Source organism: Colletotrichum orchidophilum (assembly GCF_001831195.1).
Source record: "Colletotrichum orchidophilum strain IMI 309357 chromosome Unknown Scaffold_46.1, whole genome shotgun sequence".
NCBI classification, from domain to species: domain Eukaryota; kingdom Fungi; phylum Ascomycota; class Sordariomycetes; order Glomerellales; family Glomerellaceae; genus Colletotrichum; species Colletotrichum orchidophilum.
In genome coordinates this window covers 290,165-311,584 of record NW_019173002.1, presented here as the reverse complement: position 1 = coordinate 311,584, position 21,420 = coordinate 290,165, and the positions used below count along the sequence as shown (strand labels likewise).

The following is a 21,420-nucleotide window of genomic DNA, read 5'->3' as shown; positions in this document are numbered from 1 at the left end:
ATTGCCGGGGGAACGACGGGGAAGCGCATGGGAAAAAGGGACCACTTGTTGTTTCCCGCCTTGCGCCAGCTTTCCTACGCATCGCCTCTCACGGCCTCTCTCGTCCCATCCCGACCCATCTGATCCCGCCCCCCCCCCCCCCCCCCCCCTAGAGTTCAGGTCGCGCCTTCCCTTTCCCCCCTCGCCCAAAAATCCACATTCTACCTCCCCGTCCATCGCCAGAGTACCCGGTCTGGCTGGTCTCTCTCTTCCTTTTCCTTCCACTTTCCCTTCCTTCTTCTTCCCACTGCCCCCTCTAACCCCCATCGGCCTTTCTCCTTCTTCCTCTTTCTTTAGAGTTGCACCTCTCTCTGCCTCTTCTGCTGTATCTCTGTCTGCTCTCTGCGATCTGCTCTGCTCTGCTCCTCTGCGTTGCTCTGCGGGTTTTGCTAAAAACGAAGCATCCTTTTCAGCGATTGTCTTGGTTGTTGCAAAGAAATCCGTGCCGCTCGAGCTGCCGTGTTTTTTTTTCCCACCTCACGTCACCACTGACTAGAGCGAGATCCACGGCCTTCACCAGCTGCGAAAAAAAAAAAAATCTCTGCGCGCAACTTCCTTGTCCGGTTCCTCCCACGTCGTTACATCCCCCCATACCAAATTACTCCCTCGACACGAAAATTACTCTGTAATTCTTCCTCCTCACCACCCTCCTTACGAGTCGCACGACGTTTCTTCCTGGTCATCCGGAAAAAGAGTCTTTTTCGTTGGCGCCCAAAAGTAAGTAGTCAACGCCATCTCACCATCTCTGTCTCCCTCTGCCCATGTTTCCCTTCCCCCCTCCTCCGTCGCATTCTCGCAGTCGCAGTCGCAACCGCAACCGCAGCCGTAGTCGCAAAAATCGTAGGCTCGTGTCCAACCACCCGGTCTTCGGCATCCTCGGCAATCCTTTGCTCAGAACCTCGACGACGACCGCCTCGAATCGACCACCCGAGCGATTCTGGAGAATGGTGGTCGGAGAAAAATTGGGATCTTGGTTTTAGGCGCATCCCTTAACCCCTCCATGCATCGTGGATCATCCCGGATCGTGGTTGAGGATCGACAACCAAGTGCCGAACCCATTCAGTCTCGACGTGTCCTGCAACGAGTCGTCACCATCAGACGCCGAAGGAAGCACACTATGCGTCGTCACCTGTCAGCAACCAGCGACGCCTTCTCTCGCTCCCCGCACCCGGCAAGCCCACAATCCTCGTCTTACCTCGTCTGCGACGCCATGTCGCGTAGCTCCTCCCAGCTTCCGGAAGAGCAACGATAGTCGCCTTCCGAGCTTTTGCAACGGCGTCTTGGTGTGTGGCATAGCTGTCTCTTGTTGAAGCCCCTTGCCTCGCCGAAATTCTGCAACACACTGAGGAGGACTGTTGGAATAAGTCCGCGCAGGGTACATACTGAGGACTGAGGAGGCGGCACCTATTTCGATTGCAAAGTGCGGCTCTGTGTTACCCGGACATACTCGGTTCCTGGCAAGATGACGTGTCTCGGCCAGAACAAATGGTCTGATCGCCTGCTTTGCCAGTGGCCTCGACAGCCCATCAATGATTGCCTACCCTCGACCTCGCTATGCATAACCATCGCATGGAGTTCTGAGCACGAAGAAAATGCAAGCTCTTCATGCACCGCCCGGCTTTCTGTGCAGGCGGATTTTTCTGCGGCGGAAGGGTACCCTTACCTTCTGGGTGTGCGTACGGCGCGACGATGACACGCAAAATTTCACGGATTAAGCTGGTACCACGCCCTCGATCAGAATCTACAATGCGAAACATCTCTGTACAGCTTCTGGACGAATAACTGCGGAGTGACTGCGACTGCGATTGCGACTAACTAAGGCGTGCTGGCGGACCGATATGTGGATGTCTGAAAGCTAACAGTGACTAGGTCCAAACATTTCGGATTCTTCCTCTGACCTTTTCTCGGACCGTTGAAAATTGACGTTGGCCACGGCGGATCAGAGACATAAAAGTCGAATTTGAAGCATTGCTCGGTTCTTTGAGTCGGCGGCTACAGCATTTTTGCACGAACATCCCGCGACACCTCGAATTTTCGTTTCCACAAAAGGGCGTGCAGGCGTCAAAGAGAATCGACTTTTCACCAAGTTCCTTTTGGAGTCCAGGTTTTGCGTCTGAATACAGGTCGTTCTGATTCGATTCTCCAAATAACCAAACACAATTTTTGAAGGCGGACAGCTACAGTTTTGAACTTTTCACTACTCACTCAATTTTCGACCAGTGCGTTTGTACGGCATCTAAAAGCATAATTAACCAAGCTGACTTGTCCGCAGCTCCCAACGCGAAAATGGACGGAATCAACCCCTACAATCCCGCTCAGGGCAACGGTGCTCCTCCTCCCAACGCCAACGGCGATGGTTTCGGTACCCCCGTCTCTGGCGGTATGCCCTTCCCCGGCAACAATGGCTCCGGAGAGATTCCGGGCGGCCAGGCCCCTATCCAGCAGGACGCGAATAAGAACACTCTCTGGTGAGTGGCCGTTGTTGATATCGCTTGCGTCATTTGCTGACACGTACAGGATGGGTGAGCTTGAGCCCTGGATGGATGAGAACTTCATTAAGGGTGTTTTCTTGACTGCCACCGGAGAGCCCGTCAACGTCAAGGTCATCCGTGACAAGACTTCGGGCAATGCCGGATACTGCTTTGTCGAGTTTACTTCGTCCGAGGCTGCCAGCAAGGCCCTTACGCTGAACGGATCCCCCGTTCCCAACTCCAACCGTGCCTTCAAGCTCAACTGGGCTTCCGGTGGCGGCATCAACGACCGTCGCGACGATCGTGGCCCCGAGTACTCGATCTTCGTTGGCGACCTTGGCCCCGAGGTCAACGAATACGTTCTCGTGTCTCTCTTCCAGGCGCGATTCCCCTCCTGCAAGTCTGCTAAGATCATGACCGATGCCATGTCGGGACAGTCGCGTGGTTACGGATTCGTCCGTTTCACCGATGAGCAGGATCAGCAGCGGGCTCTTGTGGAAATGCAGGGAGTTTACTGCGGCAACCGCCCCATGCGTATCTCCACCGCCACCCCCAAGAACAGGTGAGTTCGCATACCTTTCAATGTTGATTTAATACGACTAACAAGAATAGAAGTAACCACGGTGGCCCTTACCAGCAGCACCATGGTAACCAGATGATGGCCCCCGGCCTACCTCCTCATCAGCAGGGATTCTACGGCGTTCCCTCGCCTGCTCAGTACGGTGGTGCCTACGGAGCCCCCTACAACCCACCCGGACAGCAGATGAACCAGTTTACCGACCCCAACAACACGACCGTTTTCGTTGGTGGCTTGTCTGGCTACGTTACCGAGGATGAGCTCCGAAGCTTCTTCCAAGGATTCGGCGAGATTACCTACGTCAAGATCCCGCCTGGAAAGGGCTGTGGTTTCGTCCAATTCGTTCACCGCCACGCTGCCGAGATGGCCATCAACCAGATGCAGGGATACCCTATTGGAAACTCTCGTGTCCGTCTGAGCTGGGGCCGCAGCCAAAACAACTCTGGTGTTGGTACCCCCTACCGTCCTGCCCCTCCCCCACCTCACTACTTTGCTCCGGCTCCCGGCCCTGGCGCCTACGGACCTGCTCACTTCGGTGCTCCTGGTCCTCATGGCCCTCCGGGACCTCAGGGCCCTCCTGGTGCCCCTCCTCAGGTAAGCATCCATGGGTCATGTGGAAGAACACACCTGGGCTAACATCCTCTCTAGTAGATTGAAGGTCTTGTGGGCCACCTGGACGGCCTCTCTGCTCTTGGGCTCAAGTTGAGCACTTGAGGAAACTCGGAGCGTTCTGCTCTCAACTGTCTTATTGCTTCCTCTCTTCTCGAGCCTCTCTCATCGTTCTACGTTCGCTGCCGCCGCCTTGGACTCTTAACGCTGCACGATGGATACCTGGGCGAATGACACATATTTCTTTGGACTTGTTTGATGTTAGGCATACGGATAGCGGATACGATTGTGAGACATCACGAGAACGACGATTGCATGCTTTGCGGCCTTAGTTATCTTTCTGGACATCTGGGCTTGTCTTGGGCGTCGGGTTCGGATGGTTTCGCGACTTGGTTGCCCCCTTCTATTCGTCTTACTTCCACACGGGACTCCCCCAACAGAGATTTCCTAGCTTTTAGTTTGCTTTTCGCCACGTTGTTGACTCTTTCGTGACCATTCTGCGTGTGAACCAATCCTGTTTGTTTGCGTTGCGTTGGTCGGTCATTGGACTACAGTTGCGATACCCCTCTGTCATTTACGAATTCGCCGTGGCGGCTTGTGGCAGTAAAGGAGCTATGCGTCCTTCGCCTTGTATCATGGTCCTCTCAAACTCTTATCTGTATCCCTGGATAGGATGGGCATCCTGGCGCTATTCGATGGTGGTTTGTGCCGGATGGTTCGGCCTGGAACCAGAAGATGCCTTGTACGGTGGACAAAAAGTAGTTGGACTTGTGTGGTTTATCTAGTGGGGTCCCTTCTCGGGCGAACGGCGTTGGTGGATGAATATGGGGAATCAAACTATGGGCACAGATAGCCCCGATAGGTGAAATCAAGTTTGTCGAGACCTAAGACCTTGTTGCTATGCCTAGACAACTCTGTGAACCTTCAACCGTGGATGGCTATGCGTGCTGTCTTGTGTGTCTAGTGAACGATCCATACACCAAACATTCTTCATCCACCTGTGGCTTTCAGGTCTCTCAGGGGCAGGAATAGACCATTGAGGTGGCGATCTCGTTCGTCTAGAACCCGGACAGACTCGGTCTGATATCATTTTAGAGGAGTACCAACGTTTGCGGAAGAAATCGCATGTGACCTGCTGGGACAGCGAAACGCATTTCAAGCAGTAGACCACCAGATTGTGGAATAATAGCAGGTGCCGTTGAGGATACCCTTGCGGAGAGTACACATAGGGTTTCGTATACGATGTGTGAGTTGACGCCACTTACTCTGAGAAAACAAAAATCAACATGACCCGTGTGCCTGCTCAACCGTGGTCCAAGTTTCATCGATACATCCCTCAAGCAGATTGTACTTTGTTGCCTTGGTCGATGGGCCCTAGATCCCACAAGGGACAGCACAGCCCGTCTAGAAAACTAATCGAGCCCCCGTGTTCTTGTCCACACTCACGCCGTTCTGTTTTCTAGCAGGGTGGTCAACCCGTCCAGATGTCTAGAGAAGAATCGCGACCTTGACAGCGTAATAGGACTTTCCTCCTACCCCCCTCCACTTGAGATATTAATCTTCGGCATTCCTTTGGTCTGGGGGATAACCTTCGTGGTCTTTCATCCCTACACTCTCTCTGATACTGCCTCGTCCCGCTTCCTAGGACTTTCCGTGTGCCACTCGCACAGGTCGCTGGCCTTCGTCCATGACTTGTATAAAATCCTGCAGTGGACGTGGCTGCCCCTCACAGCTGACTTTCCTCCTTACATATTTCCTTTTCACCAACCAAGTTGCAGCACTATACCCAGTCTAGCATTAAAGGTTCGTCAAGTCTGGTCTGTCTAAAGTAGCCATTTCACGCAGATATTGATCATCAAACCGTGCAAAAAGATGATTCTCCCAGAGGTTAACACGTCGCTCACCGCCGACTTGCACGTTGCAAGAGCGCTGCCATATCACCTGATCCCGCACATGGAAGCAGTAGCCGTCATGGAGAGCAAGTTCCCCTCGCATATTGTCCTCGACTACTGGACTACCGACGTGGGCAACTTTTCCACCTGGGCGCCCAAGGATTATACCGACATTTCCATCGCACCCACCCTCCCGCAAGCCGAGGTGGACGCCGCGACCGCCGCGGGCACCACGGCCGAGCTCTGCGGCGAGAACGAGCTCGTCTGCGCAAAGAGCCACCAGGCGCTCTCCCGGATCTGCATGCGCCTCATTGAGAACCTGAAGGAGGACCGCAGCGACGACATGGTCCGCGGCACCCCGCAAGACTACTGCCTCGAGATGGAGACGGAGCACTGCTGCGTCAGCTGGAACGCCATGGTCGACAAGACGACCCGCATCGCGGAGCTCGTGCCCGCTGCCGAGATTGTCTACGATAATTGTCGGGACATGATGCGAACTTATGTCTCGGGCAAAGTGTACGGCGCTATTGTGGGCAATAAGTGCCTGAATCAATGCCTTTCTAACCGGCCGGGTGGCTGCTGATTTGCCGGTACGTTTCTGTTGTTGATTTTTCCCTTTCATCTCTTTTCTTCCGCGATTATTGATGAACACGATTGGGCTGACTGCGTACATAAGGGTAGTGAACCTAGGAGTGGGGGGTTTCTGGACAATGATTTTGATTTTTTTTCAGCAACGGGGACTCTTGCTCCGGGAAGAGGGATCTGGAGCGGTTTACACTAGCTTTCTACTTACTATACCGTATCGAATGCTTCGTACATTTTGTCGAAGCCATAGTAAATAGCCATGTCGAACCCAGCAGTGGCTTTCAGTCTTTAGAATTAAAAGCAAGTAATAGTAATCATCATCCATGAGGAATTGCTCCCTCGACGTGCCTTGAGTATCCACACCTGTTTTTTTTCGCGAGGCGCAGACAAGCCCAGACATACAAGACTTCAGGAGCAAGCAAGTAAGCCGACATGGTCATCGACAATCTACTTGGGGCAAAAAAAGAATTGTGAAATACTGCATAATGGCAAAAACATTTGCGACAACAGCAGGGTTCGAACCTGCGCATCCGAAGATAATAGATACCAGAATAATGAACAATTCAAGTCTATCGCCTTGGACCACTCGGCCATGTTGCCATATTTGAATGTGGAGATTCGGCTGGATAATGATGATTGTAGACGCAGCTGCATGCCACGTGTTGGAAAAGCTGCATGAGGCTGCAGCTCCATGCTTATTAGTAGAACGTTGAAAGCAAGTGCATGGCGGTAGTGCAAACTACTGCGAAGGGGGAACACGTTGCTGCTTGATGCTTGGCACAATTATGTCGGAGAGATTCTGAGTGTATAAAAACTTTGATGAACCATGGCGTCTGCTCGTCTAAACCGTGATAGATCCACTTTCAGGCGTAGATAATGCGCTGGATGAGGGAAGAGATATCACGAGAAGCTGAAACGTTCCTCATTTCTGCGGGGTCTTAAGGATTAGGAGAGAAGATCACAGAGGCTACTTCACTTATGCTAATCTCGCATGTTGGAATTCAGACGTACACTAGGGGCTGTTGATGGGTGGCAAATAGGTGGCTGCCATTCGGCCTGATCTTGAGAGGCTGTAGCTTGTAGGAAAGAGGCATTCTTATATCTGGGGCTTTAAAGATTTGGTCACTGAGTGCGTTACATTTATCCGTCTCTTGCCATGTTTCTGTTGGGAGAAGAACCGTTCCAAGCATCATCTTGTCAATGGACAATGGATCCATGTCTCTGGCAAAGCATCCCCGTCTCCTTGCTGAACCCTGCCGAAGATTGGCGGCGATTCGTTCGAGGCTAGAAACCCGGAACAGATCAGTGCATGGTGAAAGTAGGTGCCTTGATCCAGTTCACCCGCCGTACGGTATGTACTCCACGAAGACTAAAATGCCCTTCGAGGTCGCACTACAGCAATGGATGGGAAAGACCGGGAAAGACCGGGAAAGACCAAGTCTTGGCTTGTGACGCGTATGAAAGATTTGCTACAAATATTTAGTCTCAGTCCAAATACCATCTGGATCAAACGCAAGCTGATTGTAGTTCATCCAACCATGTGTGTTGCTGAACACTTTGGATAGTGTCGATGCTCTTAGACTGTTTACTGCTTTAATAAGGGTCATATAGAAACGTTTATGGGGCCTTCCGAGGGATAAAGCGACCAGATCTTATGGGGCAGAGGCTGAACTTGAAATTGCACTTGAAATCCTGTTGGATCCATGGAAATGGAGGAATTGAGAGTCAGCGGTTTCAACTTTGGAATACAAAGGAGCATTCCATCCTCCGTGATGGCCAGCTTAATCAGCTTATTGTTCCTTAAGTCACATGTGTGGGAAATTTGCTCTTCCGAGAGTTGTTAGAAAGACCACCTCCGACCAGCGTCCAGAAGCCCATGGGGAGCAGCAAGATTCAAGCCATTCTGACAATACATGGCGAGAATAGTTGCTGATTTAAGTAAGTCGGTTGCTTCCACACCGTCCGTGGAGAATGTCACCCCTCGTGGGAGCTCTGCGCATTTGTTTGCCAACCTCCCGCTTAATACTAAAACCAAGTGAGGACCGAGGGAATGCGAGCTGAAGCGAGCGTGTCTTTTGGAGGCCCACCCAATAGACTAAATGAACAGGCACCGAATGCGACTCTACAGAGCATTCAGCAGGTGGTACAGGATGCTTACTTTCGACGTCTCTTATAATGCTCTTGTAAAACATGTACTTCGTTGATTGGCCAAGAGACTTATTAGGTAGCTCCACAATAAACGCCCGAAAGCTTAGGAGAGGCGAAGCAGGAGATCATCCTGCGACTGGGAATGATGTCATATCGTCGTTCATTTGGCTAGTGTGCCTCCCTGCCAAAAGTAATGAGAGACAAAAAAGATCCTTCAAAAAAATCAGATGTCCACCGCTTGTTATTGATCAAACAGAGAATGAGAACTCTGCCCTATCATGGGAAGACTTGGCAGCTATTTACGGCGCAGCGATGGAAGCGCAAACGCCGCAGTGCTGCAGCTCATGCTGTCAGTGGCTTATTTTAAGTATTGATAAGCGGGATTCCACCCTGACTTCATCGAGAGGCATAAGATCAAATCTACCCGTAGGATAGAAGCTGCCGTCTGCCCCCAATTATGAGGCCTTCGTCGTCCAAAACTTCACCCTTCACAAGTCTCGATTTCTCTACGCCGAAATTTTGCAGCCACCACAACAATGTTTAAAAGCTCAGAGACATTAAAAACCAGGAAGAAACAAGAGGAGGAAAAGAAAAAGACAGAAGAGCAAGTGAAGCTTCGTGGGAAGCAGGGACAAGACACAAGCAAGGGCGAACAAGTTTGGTACTCTCGCCGTGTCGACGACGGATGTCTTTTGCACTGGGCGATCATTACGCACGGCCAAAAATACGAGCTACGCCTACCGAACGGCAACGTCACGACGGAAAAGGTGCCAGAGAGTCAGAAGACCAGTTCATTTGAGCCTGCACGGGTGTATGAGGCCAGAGTGGTCCTATGGTCCCTTAAGGAAGAGATGAACAAGCTTCGGGCACTGAAGCTTGCAACCGTGGCGAGTGGTGATCACACTCGAGACTATACTGTTTGTCAGATTGGCTGGACGACAATGAATAAGGACAAAGTCGACGCCGAGTGGGCTGCCGCGCGCTCATCCATCGTAGCGGAGGACCTCGGATACGATGATTGCCGGGAGCTGCTCAAGACATTCGGCGGCATCATCAAGAAGCCCGAAGGATGTGCACTAGACTATGACTGGTATACAACAAGTCTCGAAACACCATCTCACAGACTCACCGAAATCACTGCGGACAAGGCTGTCAAAAGATTCCAGAACTCGATGCAGAACGGGCTTTGGGGTGTTGCTGCGGCGGGAGCGGGAGCGGGAATCGTGTACGGCGCTTACGAGGCCGGTAGATCAATGGATCCCATAAGGAATGGTACTAATGCAGGCAGTGTAGTAGGTCCGGAAGTTTGTTGCGCCACTTGCTGGTGCTGTGAGGCTACCTGTTGTGATGGATCTTTTTGGGAACTTTGTGTTTGTCTGCCATGTTTGGGCGGAGGCTGTTGATCGTTCGGTTCTTCATTTTTCTCTTCTTGATTTTTTTTCGTAAAGAGGACAGTTTCAGGATAGAATGCACAGCAATTGGAGCTTTTCTTCCAACGTCTACAATTTCCATAGCCTGTCAAATCAGCAACACCTACTCTCTTGGTGGAGCATCTTGTCAGAATCCCCAGTGCCGTGCTAGGCGAATGATGCGCTTGCATTCTGCTGATTTAGAATTCCGAGAGACAGGACTCACGGAGGTGTGGAATCGCGTTGTTTCTCATTATACTCAACTCTGTTCATTGTTGAGATCGTTCATTACGGTAGATAGGCACTCTATTCTGTAGCCTCGACCACTCCCGATTGCCACGCCGAATATCTAGAAGGGAATTTTGAAGCCCGAGTGCCGCAGGGTTTGGAAAACACCAGTGGGATCGTACTTAATGGAAGCAGCCCTCAGCCTCTTAATAGAAGCCTCGCCGTAGGACGAGATGGCATCCTGCACCTTGTGAGCGTAGTTGAGGTATATCCAACCCCAGTTCAGGTCCAGAGAGGCAGCAAAAGCATCAACATCCTCAGTGTATGCCTGAATGTATGGGAAAGAAATGGTCTCATTCTCAGCTCCGTTCACAGCAAAGGTGATGAGGAACATGATGCCGTTGCCTCTTGTGATGTAGTGGTCCAGGCCCATACTGTTGCCACCCATGGCGATGCCCTTGGCAACAATGGACTTGGTGATGGGCTGGAACATGCAGAGAGTATTGAAGCCCGAGTCAGCACCGACGGCCTTCTCCAGATCCGCGTTCAGGGTGTAGAACTTTTCCACGGCGTAGTTCATGATCCGGGCGTCATTGTCGAATGCGAGCGTGAACCAGGCATTACGGAAGCCAGCAGGCTGACCGGAGCCGAGTTCATTTGCAACGACGGAGATCAAGTCAACCTTGGTAGTGTCCTGGGTGATGTTGCCAGCTGCGTAGTACGCGTCGAAAGCAGGAGGGGCAACATTGGCCAAGGTGTTTTCGATGGCGGCGTTGAGAATCATACCGCCAAGCTGGGGGAGGTAAGCCCAGTAGACGATGGAAGAGCTGTTCTCATCCTTGTAAACGTTTTCCGTAAAGTCAACGAGAGCGTCGATGACTTTCGGTCCGGATTCCAGGTCGTAGATGAGATTGCCTCCCCAGATATCAGGCTTTGATGGGTCAGGGAAGTCAATAGCGTACATGTCGAAACGAGTCACTAGACCGAGGTTGGCGCCAGTTCCCTTGAGACCTTGCCACAGATCGGGGTTGGAAGTGGCATTGGCATTGACGATAGATCCGTTGGCAAGGACGACCTCAAAGTTGGCGACTTGGTCGCAGGCGAAACCGTGAGATGCCGAGTGGAAGGAGTTGCCGCCGCCTAGTATAAAACCTGCGGTACCGACGGTACCAGCACGACCACCTGTGACGACGACGCCGTAAGGGGCTAGAGTATCGTAGACAGTCTGCCAGTGACCGCCAGGCCCGATGGAAGCGATCTTTGTGTCGGGATTATAAGTGGTGCTGTTAAAGTTGCCAAAATCGATGGTCACACCGTCATTGACACTATTCGATCCAGCAAAGGAGCCGTGACCACCGCCCCGAACGCCAAATGTGCAGTTGGAAGCAGCAAGGGTGGTGATGATGGTCGAGACATCCTCGGCGATTGATGGCTGTGCGACACACCAAGGGTCCAGGGCGGCGGTGATGGACCAGTATGAGTCCATTCGTTCTGCATACTCGGTTGAGTTGGGGAAGTAAATCTTGCCAGCTAATCCTGGGGCCTTGGTCAGTTTCAAGCACTATTGCCGAGGTTAGTTACATCATACATGAGGTTTTGACGGAAACATGCACCAAATGGCTCGTTTTGAAAGTTTGTTCGGGGAGACTTACGCAAGCTGTCGATTGTGAGAAGCAGGTCGCGGCTGAGACGATATCAAAGAAAGTTGCTGCAGTGCTCATCGCCATCACAATTGACTTCATTATGGAGGCTGAGCAGAAGCAAAGGTTCACAAGATTGGTTGACAGGACTGACGGGGGGAGATGGGTGGCGGCAAGACCGAGACACGAAGACAAGGTTTGACCTCTGAGAAGGTCCGACGGGAATGGGTTGCACTGGGCACGGAGGCAGATTCTCTCAGCTGAGTTTTCGGCTCGTCTTTATACTATCCTGTCGTGAAGCAACCCATGACTTCCATGATGGATCAGCAGGAACCCGAACGGGAATATTGGTCCTTTGGAGGGCCTGAACAATGGACTCTGGAATGAGATGAAAGCGGGAAATTGCTGCAGTGAAGCATTGCAGTAGGATACCCCCTCATACCGGCTAGCACCGTCCAGTTGTCAGAGATTTGTTGTTTATCGGTCCAGTCTTCTTCTCTTGCAGGGGTGGGTGGTATCCGAATGCATGTGGCTAACTTTGCTTCAATCCTTGCGTTGGAGACTTGGCACGCATGCTTTCTTTCCCCTGTCTGGCAAAATAAGATTATTGGTGCAATTTTTTCCTCTTGCTGCCCTTTTCCATCTTGTCCTCTCGAGTCTCCACGAAGCTGCTCTAGATGTTGTTGGGAGTAAACGAGTATCATTCCGGTCACCGAGATTCCATCGTCCCACCCAAGACCCTGGGCCTTACCATCGGGGAAGTGTTTGGACAGCTACCGGGCATGGGAAACACGATTCCGCGTAAGCGCATCCCTCTAGAATCCCTGACCACGTACAGACATCGCTAAGTTCGACTGTCAAGTCGTCAACCAACACCGTCCCAGCCAGGGTCAGATGTAAATATTCGATGACCCACGCATCGGCGGACAGGGCCGATCTCGGGAATCAGGCCGCATTGAACGATGTGGCCCCTCCCGTCATCCGGGATACGGTAGCTTACTGGAGATACGGATGTTTGGAGACACAGTGCGAGGTAAAGTAACATAAGCCAGGATAGAGGGCGGTCGTTATGCCTCAAATATATGTAAAGATGCTTTGCTCCCGCGCCGAGCCTACAGCGATTGGCAATTACTCAATGATACCTCACGATTCATATCATACCATACTGGCCAGCTTATTACTTGAAGTAGGCAATGATCGAACTTGCTTCTGACACATCTCTTTTGTGCATCGCAACCTAGAAACCGGTAAGGTTGGGTCTCTGAGAGAAAAATCCGGATCCTGTGTTTTTGGACCTTTTGCAACAGACCCCATTACTTTTGAAATTGATATGCAGCTTGTTGGAGCCTACGGCTGTAGGTGTGAGGCGCATATTATGCGCGAGGATCGACACAAATGAGCCTCGAGATGATCAAACGGCTTCCCGTTGTTACCAAATCACTGCCTAGAGTTTCCTCTAAGGAATCCGCTTAGACAGGTTGAAGGTCTCGTCTCGACTTCAAGACCCCAGTTCCGACGCAAGTCATCCTTGTCACCGTAATTGGGGAGTGGCAGACACTAAGTGGAAACGGCAGCGATTACATACTCTTTTTCGGGTCAGTGTGCCGTATGATGTTGATATTGCGCAGAATTATCTTGGCTGAGCGCTAGCACAGGTTCTTGCGGCGTTGGTTCGCAGACAAACTTTGTGACTGCAGGGCCGTTTGCACCACGCAACATGGATGGTGGGAATGTGGATTTCCCCCCTCTTTCAAACATCACGGTCCTGGCGTGAACTTGGACATACTTTCAAGGCACAATCTGAAAAATTGTGGAAAAAAGTGCCGATATGAAGCAGCAGAGTGTGTCACATCCCAAAACTGGCTGGATGCTTCCGCAGTCACTCCCGACTAGTCGTTAGTTAGATGATAATCATGGTGCCCATGAATGCGATCTATTTGAAGAATATAATCTCCTTCAAGCTCATACCCACCTCCATTCTTATCACACGGTACTCCTGGTGCTAGATCTTTGTGTTCTCCCTATGCTCCAACTTACCACAATCATCAGACCTCATTCAGAAACTCGACCATTCGGCTTCTAGTCTCCGAGTCATGCCAGTGGTGAACGGTGTTACCACTGTTCTCCAGCCTCCTCTGGGCTATGTGGTTAACTTTGATGATCCCCAGCGACAGGCTGTGCCTGAAGCTTACTATGTGGCTGGGTTCGGCACTGTTATCAGTGTTTTGCTTATGGGTCAGAGGCTGTACACCAAAGCCTTCTTGATAGGCCGGCTGCAATGGGACGATGGTATGAATACTTTGCCTGACAAACAGCCCATTAGCATTCATTGCTTGCATCTTCTCCTGCATCACCACATCTTGCCATTTCTTCTCTCTTTAAGAATATCCTGTGTGGGCTAACAGTTGATCTTGGCAGTTTTCCTTCTCCTGGCTTGGGTAAGTTCCAACACCTCAGACACCGGGTCGTGGCCTGCGGCAACGTGCAGCTTCAAGCCTATCCGTGTAGCGCTGACAGTGACCATCAAGCTGTTGGTGCTGTCTTGCTGACTGCATCACAGTTTACCTCAATCGCAACCATTGGATTGTGCGTTCGTGAGTAACTCCGTCCAGCTTTGATGACTAGCTAACCTGTTACTGACAAACCCCTGCCAGACATGTTCGCATATGGCTCCGGAGGTGTCCATGGATGGGAGATTTCGGTCGAAAAGTACAACGTTTACATGATGGTGAGTGGTATTGAGTCATACCATGTCTCTACTACATCCTCCCAGATCCGCTGCAACTATGTGACCATATTTAGTAACGTAATCATTGACACAGGATGTCTTTCTCGCGGCCGCCATCTACACCCTCTGCGGCAGTTTTGCCAAAGTATCCCTCTTGATCTTCTACTTTCGACTGTCCCCCCAGATATGGTTCAAGCAAGCGGTCTGGGTGTCCTTGGCCATCATTGCTGGTTACAGCATTGGCATCTTCTTTGCCCTCGTCTTCGCCTGTGACCCGATCGCAATGAGCTGGGATGTGACCATCTCAGATGGCAAATGCATCAACCGACCATCGCTGTACATTGCGACTGCTGCAGCAAACATCATCTCCGACTTGATCCTTTTCGCGCTCCCGATTCCGATCGTGGTGAAGCTACAAATTCCGCGCAGGCAAAAAATCGGCTTGTTCTTCATTTTCGCAGTGGGATCACTGTAAGTCAATAAACTAGGGAATTCTACGTAAAGTTCTAAAACGGCAGTCGTGCTTACACGGCGTGTAGTACAGTAGTCACCTCCATCGTCCGAGTCTCCCTTCTCCCAGCCATGCTAACGACTTTGGACCAAAGTTGGGTCATCGCCTGGGCCAGTTTGTGGATGTAAGTCAATAATTGTTTGTCTAGAGCGAAAACCAACTGTTGCTCATAAAATATTCTCATAGTATCGTCGAAGCGAATTTAGTCGTCATCTGCGCCGCTCTACCGACCATACGAAAGTTCTTCCGACACGTCGCACCCAAGATCATTGGCGAAAGCACTTATGGGAAGGGAACCAAGACAATCGGCGGCACTGGGAGCAAACCCATATCCCGATTGACAATTGGTGGTACAAACGGAACAAGGAATCGGGCCGAGTATTCGCAATTCGATCGCGAAATTACAGGCGAGGCGTTTGTGATGGCCAACATGGGGACCAACAAGCCAGTGGCTATCGCCACTGGCAATAGCGAGAACGATCCAACGGAAGATGATTCCTCAGAAAAGGCCATTGTGCAAGGGAACAATATTGTACAAACGAAGACGATCACGGTGGAATATAGTCCGAAATAGTAAGCTGTGGGACAATGCGAAACCCGATATGGAGGTGGGTTGTCAGTGTGCTGACGGTATGAAAATGACATACTTTACTTAAGTTGGCAAGACACATCTATTGAATAAGGAGAAGCGTGAAAGCCATGGTCCCATCCATATGCTCTCAAGATTGTTGTCATGCATCGCAGGCCGGATGGACATCCGATGAATCTTGCCCGAGCACGCAATATCACAGCCCTCCGTTGTGGAAATGTCAGAAATTGTAGCGGAGGAAAGCTAGGCGCCCAATCTTAAAACCACATGGTCAAGCTGATTATCAGGGTTGTCAGCCAAGAGTAGCTGGCTAACTGGACCAAATTCTTCGTATTTGTATTTATTGTTTTCCATCTTTCACGCTAATTAAGCTTTCGCGTAGTCATGGAATAAGACAAAATCAACTATTGCCGCGCCTCGAAGCGTACATCAGTGCTCTGCAGGCTCTATGCTTGCGACTCGGCCATCTTGCAAGGTAACAACTCTGTCAATCCCACGGAGGGCTTGGAGGCGATGAACCACGGAAATGATTGTATGATCAGCAAACTCGCGCTCAATGACCCTGGCCATCATGTCTTCGGTTTCTCGGTCGACGGCACTGGTAGCTTCGTCAAGAACCAGGACTTTGCTGGAATTCTTCCGGACGAGAGCTCTGGCCAGACACAGCAGCTGCTTTTGGCCTTTGGACAGGGGTATATTGGAGACGTCCGCGTCGAGACCCCCATGCAAGAAGATGGCTGGCCACAATGAAACCTTGGTTAGAGCAATTATGAGGTTAGCGTCGGATGGTACCTCATCCGCGCTCGAGATGTCGCTGAAGGGAAAGAGATTCGTACGCAGAGTTCCAGGGAAGAGAAGCGGCTCCTGGGGGATGGCGATGAGAGATCGGCGGAGTAAATCGTTGGGAACACTGCTAATATCAAGACCGTCGATTAAGATTCTGCCCGCATCGAGGCCGAGCAGCTTGAACATCGCGAGAATGAGGGTTGATTTGCCACTGCCTGTGCGTCCACATATCGCAATCTTCTCTCCCGGCCGGATAGAAAGCGAGATGCCCTTCAGTACTGGCCTCGTTTCCTCGGAGTAAGATACTGTGATGTTCTTTATTTCGACCAAACCCTGGGAAGGCCAATGGCGCGGAATATTCCCTTGCTCCCCGGCATCAGGGGTCGGATCGATTGGGGTTCGAGATACAAAGGTTCTCAAACGAAAAATAGCGCCTAGAGATGTTTCAAGCTCTGTCCAAGAGGTAATCAAAGTGGCCAGAGATTGGTTGAAGTTGAGCACATTGTACAGCGCAATGGCAATGGCTCCCGTACTGGTCGCATTCGGTATCATCATGGCCATCGAAACAAGCAATATGGCGATGGCACCAACAATAATATCGAGAACTAGAGTAAACCAGCGCTGAATGCAAAACATCAAGTAGTACGGCCTCTGTGACTGATCCAATAGATCAAGCGAAGTTTCTCGAAAGGCAGCCTGCCAGCCGAAAGCTCGGATTGTCGACAGGCCATCGATCGTCTCGATTAATTTGGTGAGGAGAGGTGCTTGCGCCTGGAGAACGAGAAATCGCATCTGGCGAGAAGTTCTCAGGTAGAAAGCCTGCAATAAGTATAGAGCGATCAGCGCGAATGGGATAGCAGCTGCAAGGTATTTAGCACCCATGAAGATGAGAATGGCCGCTGCTAGAGAATCCAGAAACACTACAATCGATTAGCTCGGTGGTTTTGGCTGATTTGTAACACAGAACTAACTCATTGAGGTCATGAATAATGCGATGGGAAGATCTTGGTCAATATGTGACAAGTCCTGGCTGAATCTATACATTGTCAGAACAGCTTTGTCTTTAGGCCTAGGTCTGTAATGAACATACCTGTTGATCAAGTCGCCGGTGTCTGTTGATCCAAAAAACGATAATGGTGCTCTATTACTTAGTAAGAAACGGTGTAATCAAGAGTTTGATGAGGTGCAAACTACCTCATGACAGACTGAAGAAGTATCCAGTGCAAGCTTTGAGATGACTTCGGAACTATCATAACAAACATAACCCTGCAAGCCTTCGTTAGCAGCGCCAAAACTAGTTTGGTAGTCCATTTCATCTCAGTCACGAACCAGACGTTGGTGCCTATGGCTAATAAACCCAAGGTACAAATAATAGCGTAGACTCCGAAATACAAGGCTGTCTTTGCCGAGCCTGCCCTCGCATCTTCTTCCGCCCAAAACTTGAGCCAAATGTCTAGTAGATGTCAGTCAACACGACCAGTTCAGAGCATCAGGAAAGAGAGACTTACGAGGGAACACTCTGAAAAAAGAACCTAACACCAAGGTTACTCCGCCTGCCAAGCCAAACAGCCAACCGATGGACTTCAAATAATACCAGTATAGAGTGGTGTCGGCCGCCTTTCTTAGGAGGTCCTGGTCGGACTCAGTCTCTACCCCCTTGCTTTGTGGCTGACTTTGCTGTCGAGATCTTGAAGAGGCTTTGGTATCAACTTCCTTTATGTCATTGGATTGCGTGTTTTCGAAAGATAAGTTTTGAAGATAGGTGCTTTCCTGAACGGTGTCAAAATCGCCCTGACTGACGATTCGCCCGTCGTCGCCAAGTATGACGATGTTATCCGCAAATTTCAGATATTTCACTGTGAAAGTAAACAAGTTAGGAGCCTTTCATATGGATCTTGTTATACACATTTGTGTTTTCACTTACGTGAGTGTGTAGTCAGGATCACGGTCGCTCCATACTGGCGGATTAGGCCTCGTGGGCTGAAAAGACAATCCCAAATATGAGTCTGAGTGGTATTGTCAAGTCCACCCAGGGCATCATCTATGATAAGAACAGGCTTCCTGGAGAATATTGCCCGCGCCAGAGACTGATAAAGTTAGTAAGTGGTAAACACAAGGTTCGGCGACATCAAAATACACAACATACAATACGTTGCTTTTGACCTCCGCTTAGTGAGTGCCCTTTGCTTCCCACCACTGTGTGATCGCTGTTTGCTAGTTGAGAAAAGTCGGGTACGAGAGCACAAGCATGTACTACTCGCTCGTACCAGTCCTCGTCCGGAGGTGTTTGTCCTATAATATTTTCCTTGACAGTCTCGGTTGTAAGCCAGGTTGTCTGAGCACAGTACGCCACAGAGCCTTCTAGACTATTGACAGATCTGTTGGACGGCAGTTCGCCTAGAAGACCACGGAGAAGGGTGGTCTTTCCAGAGCCAGTTCTGCCAATCACAATGGTCATAGTCGAAGACAGAATATGAAGGTTGATGTCATGCAGGATGGGCTCCTCGTTTGTCTTGAAACTAAACGAACCGCGCCGTATCGACACAATATTCCTCTGCCCGAAAGAGTTTTTCGACGGCAAAACGTGCATCTTTAGGCTATGATCAGTTCCAGCGTAGCCACGGTCAGACTGATTTCCAGTCCGAGAATAATCAGGATCTGTGCTGACCGTTGGCCTAGCCTGTTCGAGGAAGGTTTGGATCCTCTCAAAACTTCCCAAACATGCCACGAGATTCGGAACTGAGGCGAGGAGGTGACCGAGAGCCCTGGAAATCAGATCAATGATGGACAGCGAAGTGAAGACAGTAGCAATTGAGAGCGACAGTCCGGCATTGATCTCCTGTGCAAGTATGGCAAGGCCGAAAGTAACAACAGGGCCCATCATCGCCGGGGCATTGCCTGTGAGTTTATCTTCAGTATATGATCCAGAGCTGTTGAGCAGAAATTAAAGCTCACCTAGCATATTTATGTAGGTGGTGAGCATGCGATATTGTTTCGCTCTGCCCAACTCTGTAATTTTTAGATCTTGGATGGCGTTTTGAAGAAAGTCCACCATTCCTAACATTTTTGTCTCTTTGATCACACCAAGAACCTCTGAGGTGACTGTAATGCGCTTCTGTATCTCCTCATTCCAAATCTTGGAAGCTCGGGGCATGAGTTTGGACAATTTCATGATGCCAATCGTGCAAGCTGCCAATGTCCCTGTTAGATCAAGATTCTCAGAGCTCAGGCCAAAGAGGTAATGCTTACCAATGACGGTCACTGCCGGTCCTATGCTTCCAAGACCGAGTTGTCTTCCAAGTAGCCATGTGGCAATGACGATTTCGATCGGATTTGCCCATACTTCATGGACTTCTTCGAAGGACTTGCAAATAGTCCTCACGTCGGTGCTGACCAAGGTCAGGGGCGCTGATGGATCACTTGCCTTTGTTGTATCTAGATCGAGATTATTTGACATGATGAGGGAAACTAGAGATCCACGGATCATGGTGATGTAACGGAAGAGTGTGTGCTGGTAGAATCCAATTGACAACTAATACAAGATGAAAGCTCATTAGCATGGAGGACTTAAGTTATGCATTCAGAGTGTAACACACCGCGTTGCCCAGGTAGACTAGACCTGTTGCAGCTATAAGACTGTATCCAATAGATTTAGGATCAGATCCTCGGTCGCCGTCCACGTATCTGATGATTCGGTTGATGAGAAACGGTTGCGAGAACCTGAATCCAATCAAGACAAGTCTGGGTATTGCCGTGGACAACAATGCCATTTTCGTCATGCTGAAGAGTGAGCGTAACAAGGCAAGTTTCCCATTCTCTCTCCTTTGATTCCAAGCACTGCTCAGCTTCTGGAGTAGGTATTCAGATCGTAGCTCTTCATCAATGTCGTAGAGGGTTGAAGCAGACAAGGTCGCTTTGAAACCTTTCCCCAGCAAACTATTGAGCCACCAAAAGAAACCACGGGCGACGATGCCGCTTGTGGCTTCGGGGCTCAAGTGCCGCAGAGCAGCGAGAAGGAATCTGCGTTTACCTTGAACTTCTAGTACAAACATGGTCAGCTTTACTGCCAGTGCTGCACTAAATACGCTCGCCAGCTTGTGCAAGCCGGGGAGGAGCCATAACGTTCGGCATTGCACAGCATCAAAGATGAGCGAGAAAGCAAGATAGACGCAGATGATGGTGGATGGTCGGATAGATCGGAGGTGCTCCGCGTGGCTGAGGAGAGCGAGAGCGAAGGCATCTAGAACACCAAGAACTGCGGCAGCGATCGATACGCGGTCGGAGTGTGGCGCCTGTGCCCATAGCGTGAGCAAGGCGATCTGAAGTCCACCGAAAACAATGCACGCGGCGATTTTGGCGACATTCGAGGGATGTCGTAGGACTTTGCGACGTTGATGGAAGAGCTGTTGAAGCCGGAGAGGGAGGACCAGAAGTAGTACAGCAGACGGGCCAATATTCAGTATAGACTGTTCGAAGAGAAGGGTAAAGTCGAATTGGTTGCCGCAAAGGGTTGCGACGGGCCCGAAAGACCACTCACATTCGGCAATGGCTGTGAAGTTGGCCATTGCCGTTGCCTGTGGTTGCTAATGTTGCAAATCGAAGGTTGAAGAACGTCTTGTTGAACGAACTCGCCTAGTGTTTAACTATGCGGTGATGTCAAAGAGGTTAAGCATCCCTTGGTGCAGCCAAGCGGCACATCTGGAGTGCTATCTTAAGTTTACGCGTAGGCAAAGCTCTTGATAGCCTGAAAACGCGAAGGATCGTGCGAGTCTGCTTAATGACTCGCCATCTGCTGCGGCAGTGTAACAGTGCTGATGCTAGTGCTGGAGGGCTTCAAAGGTTCGTTTCTGGAGCACTAGGCCACTAACAAGGCATGCTCATCGACTTTCATGTTGGGAATAAGATTGCGCGTTGAATCTTTGGCAGTTGTGGAGATTTCAGGTTGGATCAGGAGGTGGAATCCGAGCTCCGATATTCAGGGGGAATGTGAGAACGGTGATCAAAGACGGAGGCCATCTGAACTGTGAAATGAAACAAATTTGCAGGAATTGATAAACCTTAACTACCAGACTTAGGTTCCGGGGGGAGTTTGCATCAAATCCCATCTCCCCACATAACCCACACAAGACGGGATATTAACCAATCGCAGTCGTAATCAAGGCGCAGTATTAGAGTATTACCCACTAATCATTAGGCTATCGGGTAAGC

The 21,420-nt window shown here is 50.5% G+C and overlaps 7 protein-coding genes across 7 annotated transcripts; 5 read left to right on the top strand and 2 right to left on the bottom strand.

Moving 5' to 3' along the window:
- Nucleotides 1–1,039: 1,039 nt before the first annotated feature.
- CORC01_06294 (uncharacterized protein) lies at nt 1,040–1,291 on the top strand (the record flags this gene model as incomplete). Its single annotated transcript, XM_022617935.1, has 1 exon — nt 1,040–1,291. The coding sequence occupies one exon, from the start codon at nt 1,040–1,042 to the stop codon at nt 1,289–1,291; it is 252 nt and encodes an 83-aa protein (XP_022475652.1).
- A 1,034-nt stretch (nt 1,292–2,325) lies between these two features.
- Nucleotides 2,326–3,801, top strand: CORC01_06293 (RNA recognition domain-containing protein; the record flags this gene model as incomplete). Its single annotated transcript, XM_022617934.1, has 4 exons — nt 2,326–2,507; nt 2,557–3,072; nt 3,123–3,681; nt 3,739–3,801. 4 exons carry the CDS (start codon nt 2,326–2,328, stop codon nt 3,799–3,801), a joined length of 1,320 nt encoding a protein of 439 aa, XP_022475651.1.
- A 1,767-nt stretch (nt 3,802–5,568) lies between these two features.
- CORC01_06292 (uncharacterized protein) lies at nt 5,569–6,171 on the top strand (the record flags this gene model as incomplete). Its single annotated transcript, XM_022617933.1, has 1 exon — nt 5,569–6,171. The coding sequence occupies one exon, from the start codon at nt 5,569–5,571 to the stop codon at nt 6,169–6,171; it is 603 nt and encodes a 200-aa protein (XP_022475650.1).
- A 2,686-nt stretch (nt 6,172–8,857) lies between these two features.
- Nucleotides 8,858–9,910, top strand: CORC01_06291 (uncharacterized protein; the record flags this gene model as incomplete). The annotated part of the gene is made up of 2 exons (XM_022617932.1): nt 8,858–9,613; nt 9,836–9,910. 2 exons carry the CDS (start codon nt 8,858–8,860, stop codon nt 9,908–9,910), a joined length of 831 nt encoding a protein of 276 aa, XP_022475649.1.
- Nucleotides 9,911–10,079: 169 nt separating this feature from the next.
- CORC01_06290 (FAD binding domain-containing protein) lies at nt 10,080–11,700 on the bottom strand (the record flags this gene model as incomplete). The annotated part of the gene is made up of 2 exons (XM_022617931.1): nt 10,080–11,519; nt 11,611–11,700. The coding sequence occupies 2 exons, from the start codon at nt 11,698–11,700 to the stop codon at nt 10,080–10,082; spliced, it is 1,530 nt and encodes a 509-aa protein (XP_022475648.1).
- A 1,991-nt stretch (nt 11,701–13,691) lies between these two features.
- CORC01_06289 (uncharacterized protein) lies at nt 13,692–15,411 on the top strand (the record flags this gene model as incomplete). Its single annotated transcript, XM_022617930.1, has 7 exons — nt 13,692–13,887; nt 14,017–14,036; nt 14,159–14,192; nt 14,253–14,326; nt 14,421–14,797; nt 14,866–14,961; nt 15,024–15,411. 7 exons carry the CDS (start codon nt 13,692–13,694, stop codon nt 15,409–15,411), a joined length of 1,185 nt encoding a protein of 394 aa, XP_022475647.1.
- Nucleotides 15,412–15,855: 444 nt separating this feature from the next.
- Nucleotides 15,856–20,777, bottom strand: CORC01_06288 (ABC transporter; the record flags this gene model as incomplete). The annotated part of the gene is made up of 10 exons (XM_022617929.1): nt 15,856–17,132; nt 17,184–17,248; nt 17,303–17,353; nt 17,605–17,665; nt 17,721–18,068; nt 18,137–18,299; nt 18,359–19,110; nt 19,168–19,401; nt 19,462–19,744; nt 19,809–20,777. 10 exons carry the CDS (start codon nt 20,775–20,777, stop codon nt 15,856–15,858), a joined length of 4,203 nt encoding a protein of 1,400 aa, XP_022475646.1.
- Between the last annotated feature and the right edge of the window lie 643 nt (nt 20,778–21,420).